Here is a 12,922-nt window from a genome sequence, read left to right as displayed (position 1 = left end):
AAAACACTTCGGATCTTCACCGGGCCCCAACAGCTGCGCGAAGGGCACCTTGCACCGCGGAAGCCTGCTCACCGGATCCTACCGCGTCCACGTCTGCCCGGGGAGGGCCGCTTTGCGCTGAGGCCTGCGATTGGTAGACTCTGGCCGGGGGTGTGGCCTAGCCGGCGGCTGGAGATGCGCGCGCAGGCCCTCGCCCCTCGCCCCGCTCCTCCTGCCCTGGGATTGGCGAGCTCGGGATCAGGGGCGGTTTGGGGGCGGCGGGGGCGCGCGCGGGGCGTGTCTCCCGTGCGACCTCGGCCTGCGCGTCTCCGCCATGGCTGCTTCGCTGGTGCTGCGGCGAGGACGAGCTGGGCCGCTGAAGGTACGGAGGAGTTCGCCGCTGCGCGGCCCGGAGCGCGCAGGGACCCGGCGAGGGCGCGCGCCGGCCGCACCTGCGGACCCCTCGTGCCGGGCGGTCTGGGCTCCGACGCCGCCCGGGCGAGGTGGCCCCCTGCGCGGCGCCGCCCCGGCCGGGCCGGGTCACCTGGGGAGCTGCGGGCAGGTGTGCATCTCCCCGGGCGTCCCCGCTGCGCTCCGGCGTGGAGAACCGCTGTCCGACGGTGACTTGTGCCACCCGCGCGGCTCCCGTAAGGACAGTGCCCATATTTAGCCGAAAACCAACCAACCACGGGATCTTCTGGGCTGTTCGGTTGCACCCGAGGTTAAGTGAAATGGGGGCACTGGCTGACCCGGTAACTACCTGGTGTCCACTGAGGAGTCGCCTCTCCCGGCCGTGAAAGAAGGGCTCGCCTTCTCTGTGAAAAGCTAAGGCCGCTAGTTTAATTTTAAAATGGATCTTATTATGAAAGCGGTATTTGCCTTTCCCCCTCTTGGAGCTGGGATTGAACCCAGGCCTCAAGCGTGCGTTCCCTGTCACTGCGCCACACGCCCAGTCCCCAGAAGCAGTAAGTAGTCACTGCTAAGTAAAGTACAGGTGAGGGAGGAAACCATCGTCGTGTCCACTGTTTATTTACTCCTTTAAGTTCCCAACGTTTTTTTTTCAGTTTTTGCGTGTGCATATACTTTCCCTGCTTACAGTCAGGAGCACAGATGTTTTCACGTCTTGTTCTATGGCCAGCATCTAGAGCATCGACTGTTTAGTATGCAGGCCTTATTGATTACCTGCTGAGTGAATTCACATGGTATTTTTCATTTCCATTGTAAGTACTTCTGAAGCAATTATTTATGTACATCATTTTAAATTGCAGATTGTATTTTTGTTTCAAAGTATAGAAAAACAGTTTATAAAAAGAACAATGTATTTTGAAAGTTAACAGAGTCGGAGATGACAAGAGTGTACACAGGAGGACATCCTTCATTATTAACTCAGATGCTGACAGTGATTGTCCTTGAACCTGGGCATTTTCTTGTTGCAACTTTTTTGTATTTTCTAACGTTTCCATGATATACATTTATTATGGAAATTGGAATAACCTCTAGTTACTTGAACATTCATGTGTAGTGGTAATATGTAGCATTTATATGTTGTAATAACTGTTATAAATGATAATACTCTAAATATCCATATTTATTAACTCTCTTGTCAGACTGTGCTCCTAGAAGCACGAGTATTTCGAGGATTTGCCTCTACAGCTTCTCTCTGTGCGGAATCAGGGAAGAATGAAAAGGGACATTCACTAAATCCCAAGAAGCAAAGTCCACCAAAAAGTAAGATTTTTAATGATAATCATAAGGGACAGAGAATGCCAAGTAAATACCTAGTCAGCCTTCCATGCATGCAAATGAGGTTTATTAGCTACCTGACTTATAGCTCTTCTTCCTTGCCATGTCCAGATCTTAGTCAGATATGAGGTCTGTGACAGATAGACCAAACACATGAGAAACGGTGCTTTGACTCACATCAACCCTGAACTGGTCTTTTTGTTTTCTAAACACCCACCTCCAACAAGTGGTACCAAGCATTAGTCCTCTGAAGCACTTCTATGACCTCACTATGGACCTCACTAGTGTGAGGTAGAGCGACTACACCCTCATTTTCCTCCCCAATTTTAATGGACCTTTTTTTTTTTTTTTTTTCCAATTTATTTATATGCAGTGCTAAGAATCGAACCCAGTGCCTCACACATGCTAAGCAAGCACTCTACCACTGAGCTGCAACTCCAGCCCCTTTCCTCCCCAATTTTGACTTTCTTCTCTCTCTTTGAAACCCTGTGCTGGTTCCCCAGTTTGCTCCGTCACAGACCAGGATTGTGGGTATCATTTTAGGACTGTGGAGAAGGAATTAATAAGAGCAGGTAGTTTTCCACTGTGACTCATTCTGCTAAGGCACAATGTCTGACCTGTTTCCAGCTCTTTACACAATCCTTTTGACTTTTACCACTAGTTTTTAATTTTTTTTCTCCTCCCTGAGTACTAATGTAACATGTCCTCATTGGAGAGCAAAAAGAAATGCAGCAGTGAATTTTAAATGCTTCTCTTCTGGGATTACTTTTATTTTCTATTCTCTACTCCCCCCCCCCCCTTTCCTTTCTGCAGTGCTGGAGTTGGAACCCAGGGCCTCGTGGATGCTTGGCAGGCACTCTGCCACTGAGCTATATTCCCAGCCCCTTGTTCATCATTGACGATTGATTATGATCTAGGTCCACTTAATTTAGCTTTTATTGATGAAAACTTAGTTTACTCTAGAAAGACTATGCAGTATTACTCTCTTTGCAGGTCTTTGATCCTCATATGGGGTTGTAGGATGATAATTGAATTTGGTCTTCCTTTACCAAAATACCATTTCTTCAGTTTGAGTGTCTGAAAATGTCTAGATTCTTTTGCTTGTGGTCTCTTGACCTGCTCATAGAGCATTGGTGGGTTTTAAAAGTTTGCACCTGTAGAGAGTGCCAGCCCCACTTTCACACTGCCCACCTGGGCTGGGGAGCCTCACCATCTTGGTAGTTTCTGCATGTCCTGTTGACCTGAGGCCTGTATTGCACAGGAACTTTTTAAAATTCTATCCTATACCAGCCTCATTTTTAAATCTGATGTTCTTTTCCATCTGAATGCATTTTTAAAAATGTATGTGTTAAACATAAGAACTCTTCTTTTAGTAAAAATAATCTCAATACCAGTACCACACCTAAAAAATGTTTGTGACAAGTATGTCAGTTATGACACATGCCTGTAATCCCAGCAATTTAAGAGGTTGAGGAAAGAGGACCTCAAGTTCAAGGCCAGCCTGATCAACTTAGTGAGACTCTGTCTCAAGATAAAAAATTAAAAAGGGATAGGGATGCAGTTCAGAGGTGTAGTGCTCCTGGCTTCAATTCTCAGTACTTAAAAAAAGAAAGTTACATTCTGTATTACACTTTTTGTTTGTGCAAACCCAGGGCCTCATGCAACCTGGCACATTTTTTACTTATGTCAGTACCATCATCCTTTCCTTTGGTGAATTTTAACCTTGTGTCAGTAATCCTACCTTAGTTCAGATTTATGAATCTGAACTAAGTGAATTTGAAAATATCATGGCAGAGCCCAGAGCCTCCTATTTAGAAATGTGCTTCCACATTGTCAGTGGGAACCGTGTGCTCTGTCCTGGGACAGTTGGGGTGCCATCATGGGATGGGAATGCTGAGCTGGGAGTTGGCCTTGGGCCCCTGTGGAGCTTTTGTCGCTAGCTGTGGCATCCTTGCCGGTGTCTGGGCCTGGGTCCTTCCGTCTTGAGTGTCCAGTGTGCTCCCTCCCTGGGTGTTAGGCTCATGGGCATGTGATAACTGTGTACTTCATAAATGACAGGGGGCTTTTGGGTGGGAAGACAGCTTTCAATTGTTTGGGGTGCATTTACATTACATTTACATCTCATAAAGCAATCTCTGTACAAAGAAAAAGAAAGAATGCTTCTAAACTGACGCACGGAGCCTGCATTTCCCATGAAGTGTCAGTGGTAGGAAAGTGTAAGGTTCAGACATTCTCTTCCCCACCATGGTACATTGCCATCTTAAACCCTCCTACCCCAAGCTGGCTTTAGAGGTTCTGGTGGAAGTTTTCTGCGTGCAGATGGGGACCCTAAGTACTCACCCTGGGGTCACATCTCTAGCCAAAGGGTCTGGCTGGGCTTGCCTCAGGCTACAGAAGTTGCTCTGCCTTGTTCTGGAAGTTTCTAGCTTCTTTTTGCACATACTTCCTGAGGGAAGCAGTAGGTGAGTGTCAGTCCAGGGTGTCCTCCCAGGGCCCCTCTTGGGGAATGTGTGGCTCTGCGGGTTTGTCATCTGCTGGATCCTTTCACCAAGCTGAACTTTGAGTCAGTGTATACAGTTGGCTGGGTAATTTCCGTGTGGCTTTTTAAAGAGTATGCTGAGAAACCAAAGTTGATTGGCCTTTCCAAGTCCTATCTCAGGTTTAAAAGTGAGGATATTTGGAAATAGAGATTTGATGTATTTATTTTATAGCCATAATACCAAGTGCTCTTCTGAGCACTTTCCCCTTATTATCTGTGTGTCCACAGACAAGCCTGTGTGTGGATGCTGCTGTCACCCTGTGTCACCAGTGCGGCTGAGATGGCTGAGATGTCAGAGACAGCGGCAGGGAGTCTAGGATTGCCCCCAGGCATTGTGATTCATAGTCTATATCTTATTCACTGTACTATATTGCTGCTGAAAAATCTCCATTCTCATGCGTTTGTTAAAAGACAAACTTTTTATGTCAAACACCATATAATTACCCTATAAAACCTAAGTAACTTCAGCCTTCTATGTCATGTTTAGATGACCTTTGCTTCTGAATGTGCTTTGTATGCTGAATTAGTTTTGTGATCTGTTGAAAAGATTTGGAAGTGTTTTAAGGTGACTAATCTGTTTGAAATACTATAGTCATCCTTGCTTTTGCTAAAAACCTGAAGATCATGCCCTCACTTTCCAACCAAGTCAAAGAGAGAATCAAGAAGCTTAAGTTCTGTTTTGAGAAGAGAAGTGTGAGGAGAACTGCTCACTGGTGACCACAGACCTTTATCTCATGCGGCTTCGTGGTCTTGAGAGGCAGGAAGTGCCCACAGGTGCCCGAGTGAGCTATGAGATGGACCTGTCCCGTGAGGCTTATTTAGCAGCCAGGCATTCTGTTACTTTGTCTTCGAGGAAAGCCACTGTCGCATTGTCAGAGGTTATCACAGTCTGTCTCTGGACATTGAATGAGAGCAAGCACTGGGGTGAAGTACTTCTGTTCAGAGCAAAGACCACTTTTCCTTGATGTGATAGAACTGTCTTCTAGGCGACATCAGCTCTGTACTGTGAAACTCAGACCTGGTGGGGACCCTGGGCTTGCTAGTTAGTGATGCAGGCAGCTACAGATCAGCAGACAGGTTTCCTATTGAGCCATGCAGAGGAGGCTGGCCTTGTGCTGTGGCAGGGCAGAAACTGGCTCTTGGTAAAAAGCAAAATCTGTTCCTGTCCTCTGTTAGCCTTTCCCTGGGGTGTTCTCAATAGCTAGCACAGACAAAAGAAACTTGAATGCCTTTTGTTTCTTATAATGAAATTTCCTTTTTTTTTTTTTTTTTGTCTTTGGTTGTTTTTTGTTTTGTTTTGTTTTGCAGTGCCAGGGATTAAACCCAGGGCCTCAGGCATACTAGGTGATCACTCTACCACTGAGCTACATCCAAGCCCTTAAGGTTTCCTTTTCAAATATCTAAGTTGTATCATTGTCAGTCCCATCTGAAATGTTCTTTCCATTTTCTGTAGGTAATAAATCAATTTATAATGTAGGTTGGGTTGTTTTTGCTTTGTTTTGTTTTTTCTGCTAAGGACTGAGCCTAGGACCTTGTGCTAGGCTGGCACTCTTATCACTGAGCACTACTCTCAGCCCCAGTGGAACCCAAGTTTTGGGATGAAACTTAATTCCCCCCTTCTGCTGGCAGGTGACGCTGGCAGGTGGGGTTTGGGTAAGGCTGCGGTCCTCTTCAGCTCTCATTGGCCGGCCCCGCCCTCCAGTGTTGCAGCGACCCCAGCAGTGCACCGTCAATTTCTTCTTTCTGGGTTTTTATCTTGTGAATTCAAAGAATGAAATCCTTAGGCCAAGATGAGTGAGTGTAAGAGCAGCATTTTTAGAGAATAGAAACAGGAACAGAACTCTTGCAGTGTCACCATTAGTCTGGTTTAATAACATTACAATTTTTAATATATGCAAGGGATAGGGAAATAGCTCAGTGGTAGAGTACTTTCCTGGCATACACAAGGCCCTGAGTTCAAACCTCAGCACCTCGCATACGCACAAAGGTCTCGGAAGATTTTGAAAGATTCGATCCTTACCATCTTTCTATTCAAAACAGCCCATGTAAGATAGCCTTATTTTTAATTTAATTTTTCATGCTTGGAAAATTCATTCAAGTCAAAATAGAGATGAATCAGTAATCCAGGTGAGTGGCTGGCAGGGTTTGAAGTCCAGAGCATCTTAGACACAGCTGTTAGGAATTTCTGAGCTGGGCAGCTGGGTTCAGAGACACAGCAGAAGCCAGTGTGCACTACCCCTTTGCTCACCTTCCGTTCAGCGTGACCTGCAGCTGTGTGTGCACTCTGAAAGTCCCCTGCACCTGCATCAACACCTGCTGGGGTGGGGTTCCGAGTGCAGGGTCTGAGTCCGAGGTCCCTACGTGGCTTGGTGGGCATGGTGGTGGTGGGCTGGGGTGATCACAACAGTCACCCACACTAGTCCTCGGGTCGTCTTTCCTCACAGTGCTGTCCCCCTCTGGCTGGCCCACGTCCAGTGGCTTGTTCTTTTTTCATTTTTGTTTGTTTGTTTTTAATATTTACCTTTTAGTTGTAGTTGGACACAATACCTTTATTTTATTTACTTATTTTTATGTGGTGCTGAGGATCGAACCCAGGGCCTCGCATGGGCTAGGAGAGCGCTCTACCACTGAGCCCCAGCCCCAGCCCCAGCCCTCTTTCTTTTCTTTGATCTCACCATATCAGTCTGTTAGTCATTGGTTCCTGAGCTCAGAAAACCCTGCTGGGTACTGCTAAGCCAGAGTGGTTGGGAGGACGGGTTTTTACCCTAGAGAAGTAGGATAGAGCTGTTTTCAGTACAAAATAGGTGCCTGGCCTCCAGGACTCTGGATATAAGTCTGCTCACCTGTAATAGTTTTCAAAGTTTTGTTTTAAGTTTGAAAGGTAATTTTAAGAATGTGTCTTATACTTTTCTTCTGATTTATGTGGTTAGAAAACATTTATTACTAGCTGACAAAATTAAATTAAATTAGCTCTAATTGATATATTACTTGATTTCATTTTTTCATCAATGACCATGAAATATAAGACTACTTTTATTATATTAGTACTTATCTTTTTTTTTTAGAATTTAAAATCCATTCCAAGTGATACCTATGATATTACATTATTTAGACCTTTTCAGTATCATAGTACTTTTTTTTTTTTTGGCTCAAGAAATCCCCAAATGACCTGTGTGACTGTGAAGGACTTTTCTTCCTTTTCAGGGCAGTTTTACTTGAACTGTACCATCCTCTCCCACCACCCCCACTCTCACACACATGCATGTGGGAACCCCAGTCCCTGCCGGGCTCCTGTATGTACCTTCACTGTTTGGTTGTGGTTTTTTGTTGTTGTTGTTGTTGTTGTTTTGTCTTTTGTGTGTGTGTGTGTGTGTGGTGGTGGTAGGGGTTAAACCCAGGGCCTTGTGCATGCGAGGCCAGCTGAGCCAGATCCCCGGCCCTACTTTCACAGTTTGGTTTTTTTGTTTTTTAATATTGGAGAAACATCAAATATTTGCTTGATTATAGGGATTCAAGGAATTATGTAATTATAAAACTTCAGTAGTCATCTAAAAATATCTTTATTGGATGAAATAGTTTAAAAATAACCATAACCAGAGAAGCCATCAGTGTAGAAAATGCATGCAGTTTGTTATTCCTGTTGGTTTAAAAAAAAAGAAATCTCCATCTTTAATGTTTTCAGCAGGAGAGGGAAGTATCTCCAGTTCTTAGCTGCCAAGCACACAGCTTGGTTGTGTCACTGGAGAGCCTTTCCGGGGGACTTGTCTTCAGTTGGTCACACTGAAGGTGTTATAAGTAATGGGTTGATATGCAGTGAAATGTCGATGACTTTGACTAATGAGTTTAAGTTGTTTCATTAAATAGTAAAAATAACCTTCCTCTTTATGCCGTTTCCTAGATGTAGTGGAACCAAAGGAGAGGGTCAAGCCACTAACCCCCCAGACAGCAGCTGCGCCGCCTGACAGCCTGTCTCCACCCCGTTCTCCCCTGCCATGTGGGAGCAGAGGCGGGACACTAGCTAGCCCCCACCCCAGTGGCAGCATGCTGCTCTCAGAGGAAGGGCCCCTGCAGCGGTTTTCGAGGAAGACTTTGGTAGAATTTCCTCAAAAGGTCCTGCCTCCATTCCAAGAACAGGGTTCTGACTCCAAGGTTCACCAGGTTCCTGGGAACCAGAGGGATGATTCGTCGTCGTCCTCCTCCTCCTCCTCCACATCCAGCTCCTCCGATTCAGAGTCTGACGAGGAGGGGGATGTCCCAGAAGTTGGTCCCCAAGGGGTGAGCAAAGGCAAGGGACGATTTTCAAAGCCAGAGGCCACCCGCCCCTTTGAGAAGAAAGACCCCAAAGCCACGGCATCTGCAAAAGAGAATACTGGGGTGCAGAGGCCACCCATGGATGTCACCTACCCAGGGCAGCCCCGTCCGCTGAAGAAGACGGGGCCCTCCACCAAGTCAGTAAAGGACAGAAAAGAAGCCAAACCAAAACCCACCACACCCAGCTCACAGGCCAGTGAAGAGATCTTGAAGAAAAATGTAAAGAAAGAAGAACTGCAGAAAATATTTAGTGCCCATGAGACAGATGAAGAAAGCCAAAAGCCATTTGTTGTTCAGGACACCTTATCTGGCCGCACAAAAGCCGGATCTTCGACACAGCAGAGTGGCGGCCTAGTGTTCGCAGCGCAGACAGAAGAGGCCAGGGCGCGGGATCAGCTGCCAGCTGCCGCCCCTGGGGCCCAAGGCCTAGAACCTCAGGTGCCTGGGCCTGGTTGGAAAGCCTCTTCTCCCCTAGCCAGAGAAGAAAACGTGGGGAAACAGGTAACGGAAAGACACTCAAAGGCCAAAGGGGGCATCTTGGAAGATCAGGTACCAGTGAGAGACGTGAAGAAGGCAGACGTCTCTGGAGAGAAGGCCTCAGGACCACAGCCTGAGGAGAGGGGCCAGGCCGATGCCGCCGAAGACGCAGCGCCCTGCGGGGAAGCCCAGGGCCACACACAGGGTACACCTCGCCTTGTTAGACTCTTATCCTTTGGGGTGGCTAGACTCTAACACACTATTCTGAATTTCTGCTTGCTTAGAAAGAAATATTATGTTAATCAGCGTCTAGTAGAAACTAGGCCTGCAATGCTGTCCAGCTAGGCAGAGAAGTACATATTGATTACAGATAATGCACATCTTTATACAAAATCCTAAAATATTTTACTTTTTCTGATATCAGCATTTTAAAAATTTTTTATTGGTGCATTATAATTATACTTAACAGTGGGATTCATTGTTACATATTTGTACATGCACACAATATAACAATATCTATTTTTTTTAATGAAAGAGTGTGCCCTTGGCACTCTGGACAACCTCTTAATCAGCATAATTTTTGCAGACTGTCAGTTTAGAATGGCCACCCTTAACCTTCCAGGGCATCCAGATGTCTATTTTGTGACCTTGTGAGCATCCTTGGTCTCCCATCTAGCTTGAGTAGGCAGGAGTGAGTCATAAGGGAGTGATAGTCTTCAAGTGAACTAAGCCAGGGGATTGCCCTGAGCACCCTCGGGCATGAGGGGAAGGTTCGCAGTTAGGGACTGAAGCAGTGAGTGTCACGCGAAGGCAGCTGGGGACTGCAGGGTTTTCTTTTCACAGGACATTTCCTTTTCTGATTTACCTAAGAAACACAACAGGCTTCCTGAGGAAAGCAGTGCATCCCTTAAATGTTACATTCTGTGAGCATCAGACCTTGTAGGATATGATGTGCTATGGGGGTGCGGCCAGATGTTAGCAGGAGGGCCTCAGTTTTGGGATCTGTGGTTCAGAGGTTCTTTGAGCATCGCTAGCAACGCCTTCTCCTTCCTGTTTCTGTTTCATCCTTCTGGAAGCCTCCCTGCCTCACGTGCATCGCCTGGTGCGCTCCTGATGCGGTCTCAGGATGAGTCTCTGCTTCCCTTTCCACCAGCCCTCTTACGTGAGCTCTAGCGCCCCGCTTGCCAGGCTTCTCCCGACCTCAGGCCCTGCCTCTCCTCGCGCTCCTGCTTTCATTCCTCCCCTCTCAGATGGAGGTGCCAAAACCCTCAGGGTGAAAATAGGACGTTGGGATTTTCAGACTGCAAACCGACTTGCCAACCTGGGGTGTAGCTCAGTGGCAGAGTGCCTGCCTGGCACAAGCCAGGCCCTGGGTTCATCTCTAGCAGTGGGGTGGGGGGAATCTCTTTGCCCTCAGAGGCAACTATAACCCAGTATCACTGTGGTCATCCCCTTCCGTTAGCCAAAGGTGTGTGTACAGCACACTGAAGGGCTTCAGCTTGCTGAGGTTGGAAGGATGTCAGTTCTTTAAGACTTTTTTTTTTTGTTTAGTTCAGCAAAATTGTGAGAAACAGAGCTTTTGGCATTGATTAGAATAGTAAAAAGTTTGTGTGCATTATGTTTGGTGAAGCGCAAATAGAAGTTGAGATGGCCCAACCTCTGATTCCCAGGAATTTTAGAGTCCATGGAAGTTCCAGCCCAAACCTTGCCTGCAAGGTTTATCCTGTCCTGTTGCATGTTGTGTGGCAGAGGAGCAGTGTTCTTGTGCTTCAGCCAACACTTCCAGTTTTAAGGTCACCAAATGCCAGAATTCTCCTAATCTTCTAACAGAGACTGGAAGGCTCACTTAGTTCTGCTTAGGGAAGTGCTACAAATCGTTTATTTCTAGTACAGACAGATTTCTGATAGAGGTAGTGTTCTTTCCCATGCATCTTCATGCAAACTGAAAGTCCTTCTGTAATGGTTCTAGGCATTTTTAAACTTAAAATCTGGGGCCTGGAAGTACACAGAGTGAGATGTTAAGTCGTTATTATTTTATTACCAGGACAGAGCAGCGTGGTCCCCTCCTCTAGTGGGCTTGTGATGTAAACCTGGGGCAGTTTTCAATGGTGAGGTCAGGGAGAGGTGAACATTTTATATGGCCCAGTGACAGCTTTGTCCCCAGGTGGTCGTGTAATAATTATCACTCCTGAATTGTTAGGGCCACAGTTTTAGAATAACTTTTCAGCTAACATCCTTGTCTTGCTTTTGAAGGTGTGGTGCCTCCGTGGGCTTTCCTTTCTAAGTAGACCGTTCCTTCATCACAGGTAGGATTAGTGGAAGCTGCTGGGATGAGTCTCCGAAAGCCCCTCTTGTCCTGTGCTTCCTCCGCAGAGCCCGCCCAGGCTCCAGTGCCCCCCGAGCTGAATGACACCACCACCTACAAGAACCTGCAGCATCACGACTACAACACGTACACATTCCTAGACCTGAACCGGGACCTCTCCCAGTTCAGGATGCCTCAGCCCTCTTCTGGACGTGAGTCCCCTCGGCACTGAGCCCTCTTCTGGACGTGAGTCCCCTCGGCACTGAGCCCTCTTCTGGAGTGACCCGGCCTCGTCTTGGCTGCAAAAATAAAAAATCACTTGAGTCACAAACCCAGAGTGTGTCCTTGGTTCCCTTTTACACTCCCCAGTGAATGGTACACAGACAACACTGCTGGTGACTCATTCCCTCGTAGGACATACTCGGGAATGTCCACTGTGTGCAAGGAATTCTTCATTGTAAGGCGAGGGCCAACAGGACAAGTCCACGGAACGGGAGAGTGCTGGGTGAGCTGGCGGTAAGCTGATTGACATGGAGGTGTTGGTAATGGCAGTAGTGACTTCGAAATTTATAGGCCTGGTTTTGATAAATTAGAAATAATCTTAAAATTTAAACTACTGCATTGCTAAGAGCCGTGGTATTAGATTATAGCATCTTATTATCAGAAAAGGAGCAGACTGATTTTGTTCTGTTGGGACGTTTTCAGTGGTTAGATTAGAGCAAGATGGATGTTTTGTATTGTCCAGGGCAGCTGTGCCCCCAAGTGGCCATGGGCCGGCTCTGAGCTGCTGTAGCTCTTCAGGACTCTGCTGCTCGTGAGGCCCTCGATATGCACCAAAAAGCGCTGGTCACTGCTCTCTGGAGGCCCGGTGAGTCACACAGGTGGGCCGCTTACCCACGTTTTGCTTTGCTTTCCTTTTATGGTCTTGTGTTGAGCCCAAATTGGGGTTTATTTCATTTGGATTCTGGTCCTTGGCCTCTAGGCCACCTATAGCAAACTCAGTACAGTGACGTGCTCACAGTCCACATTTCTGTAATCCTATGTTTCTTAAGGTTAGTCGGGGATTCCAAAATAGAAAACAGTGTTGACAGCAGGTATTGAGATCATCTACCTCAGACTTTATGACCACCCTAGAGGCTTAGCAACTCAACAAGTTTGTAATAATCACCTTTTTATTATCAAGTAATAAAACCACATTCCCAAAAGGAGAGCTGACTCTTGAATCAGAAGAAGGCTAACTTTGGAACCTGCCTGCTGGCCTGACTGTTGCCGCCCCCCTGCGGTGGCTGCACTGGACGCAACCTCTTAGACATCCAGTCCCTTCTGGGGGGGTTGTGGCTGGCTTAATGGCTTGCTTCTGGGGCCAAGACCCCTGGAATCCTGGCGCACGGCGCTTCCCTGGGGTGGAGGAGGAGGAGGTCTGCACATGCTTGGAAGAGGAAGACTGAGGCGTGAGCACTTCTCCCCTTGGAATTGGCCCTGGCTCATCCCGGCCTCCCTGGGTCACACCCTCGCAGTTCACCCTCCTGGACGCTCTTGTGGTGGCCCAAGAAGCCTATGTTCCCCAG

General features: G+C 47.1%; 1 protein-coding gene across 3 annotated transcripts; it reads left to right on the top strand.

Annotated features, from left to right (window-relative positions):
- The first annotated feature begins 237 nt into the window (after positions 1-237).
- Ndufv3 (NADH:ubiquinone oxidoreductase subunit V3) lies at positions 238-11,685 on the top strand. Of its 3 annotated transcripts, none has more exons than XM_027929121.3 (4): positions 238-361; positions 1,587-1,707; positions 8,160-9,254; positions 11,423-11,685. In XM_027929121.3, exons 1-4 carry the CDS (start codon positions 314-316, stop codon positions 11,584-11,586), a joined length of 1,428 nt encoding a protein of 475 aa, XP_027784922.2. In that variant the 5' UTR covers positions 238-313; the 3' UTR covers positions 11,587-11,685. The 3 variants fall into 3 exon arrangements, with proteins under 3 accessions (XP_027784922.2, XP_027784924.2, XP_071471103.1); XM_071615002.1 differs by lacking the exon at positions 238-361 and adding an exon at positions 1,068-1,199; XM_027929123.2 differs by lacking the exon at positions 8,160-9,254 and having other exon boundaries at positions 252-361.
- The last annotated feature ends 1,237 nt before the right edge of the window (positions 11,686-12,922 follow it).

The sequence above is a fragment of the Marmota flaviventris genome, chromosome 8 (genome assembly GCF_047511675.1).
Source record: "Marmota flaviventris isolate mMarFla1 chromosome 8, mMarFla1.hap1, whole genome shotgun sequence".
NCBI classification, from domain to species: Eukaryota; Metazoa; Chordata; class Mammalia; order Rodentia; family Sciuridae; genus Marmota; species Marmota flaviventris.
Note: the sequence above shows the minus strand (reverse complement) of the source record. Positions and strands in the feature narration are given on the sequence as shown.

Bases quoted from the DNA above. Each gene is read 5' to 3' on its own strand.
- Ndufv3 (XM_027929121.3), top strand. From the start codon at position 314: ATGGCTGCTTCGCTGGTGCTGCGGCGAGGACGAGCTGGGCCGCTGAAG. The intron at 362-1,586 runs GTACGGAGGAGT...CTCTCTTGTCAG, and splicing joins GACGAGCTGGGCCGCTGAAG to ACTGTGCTCCTAGAAGCACG. The intron at 1,708-8,159 runs GTAAGATTTTTA...GCCGTTTCCTAG, and splicing joins GAAGCAAAGTCCACCAAAAA to ATGTAGTGGAACCAAAGGAG.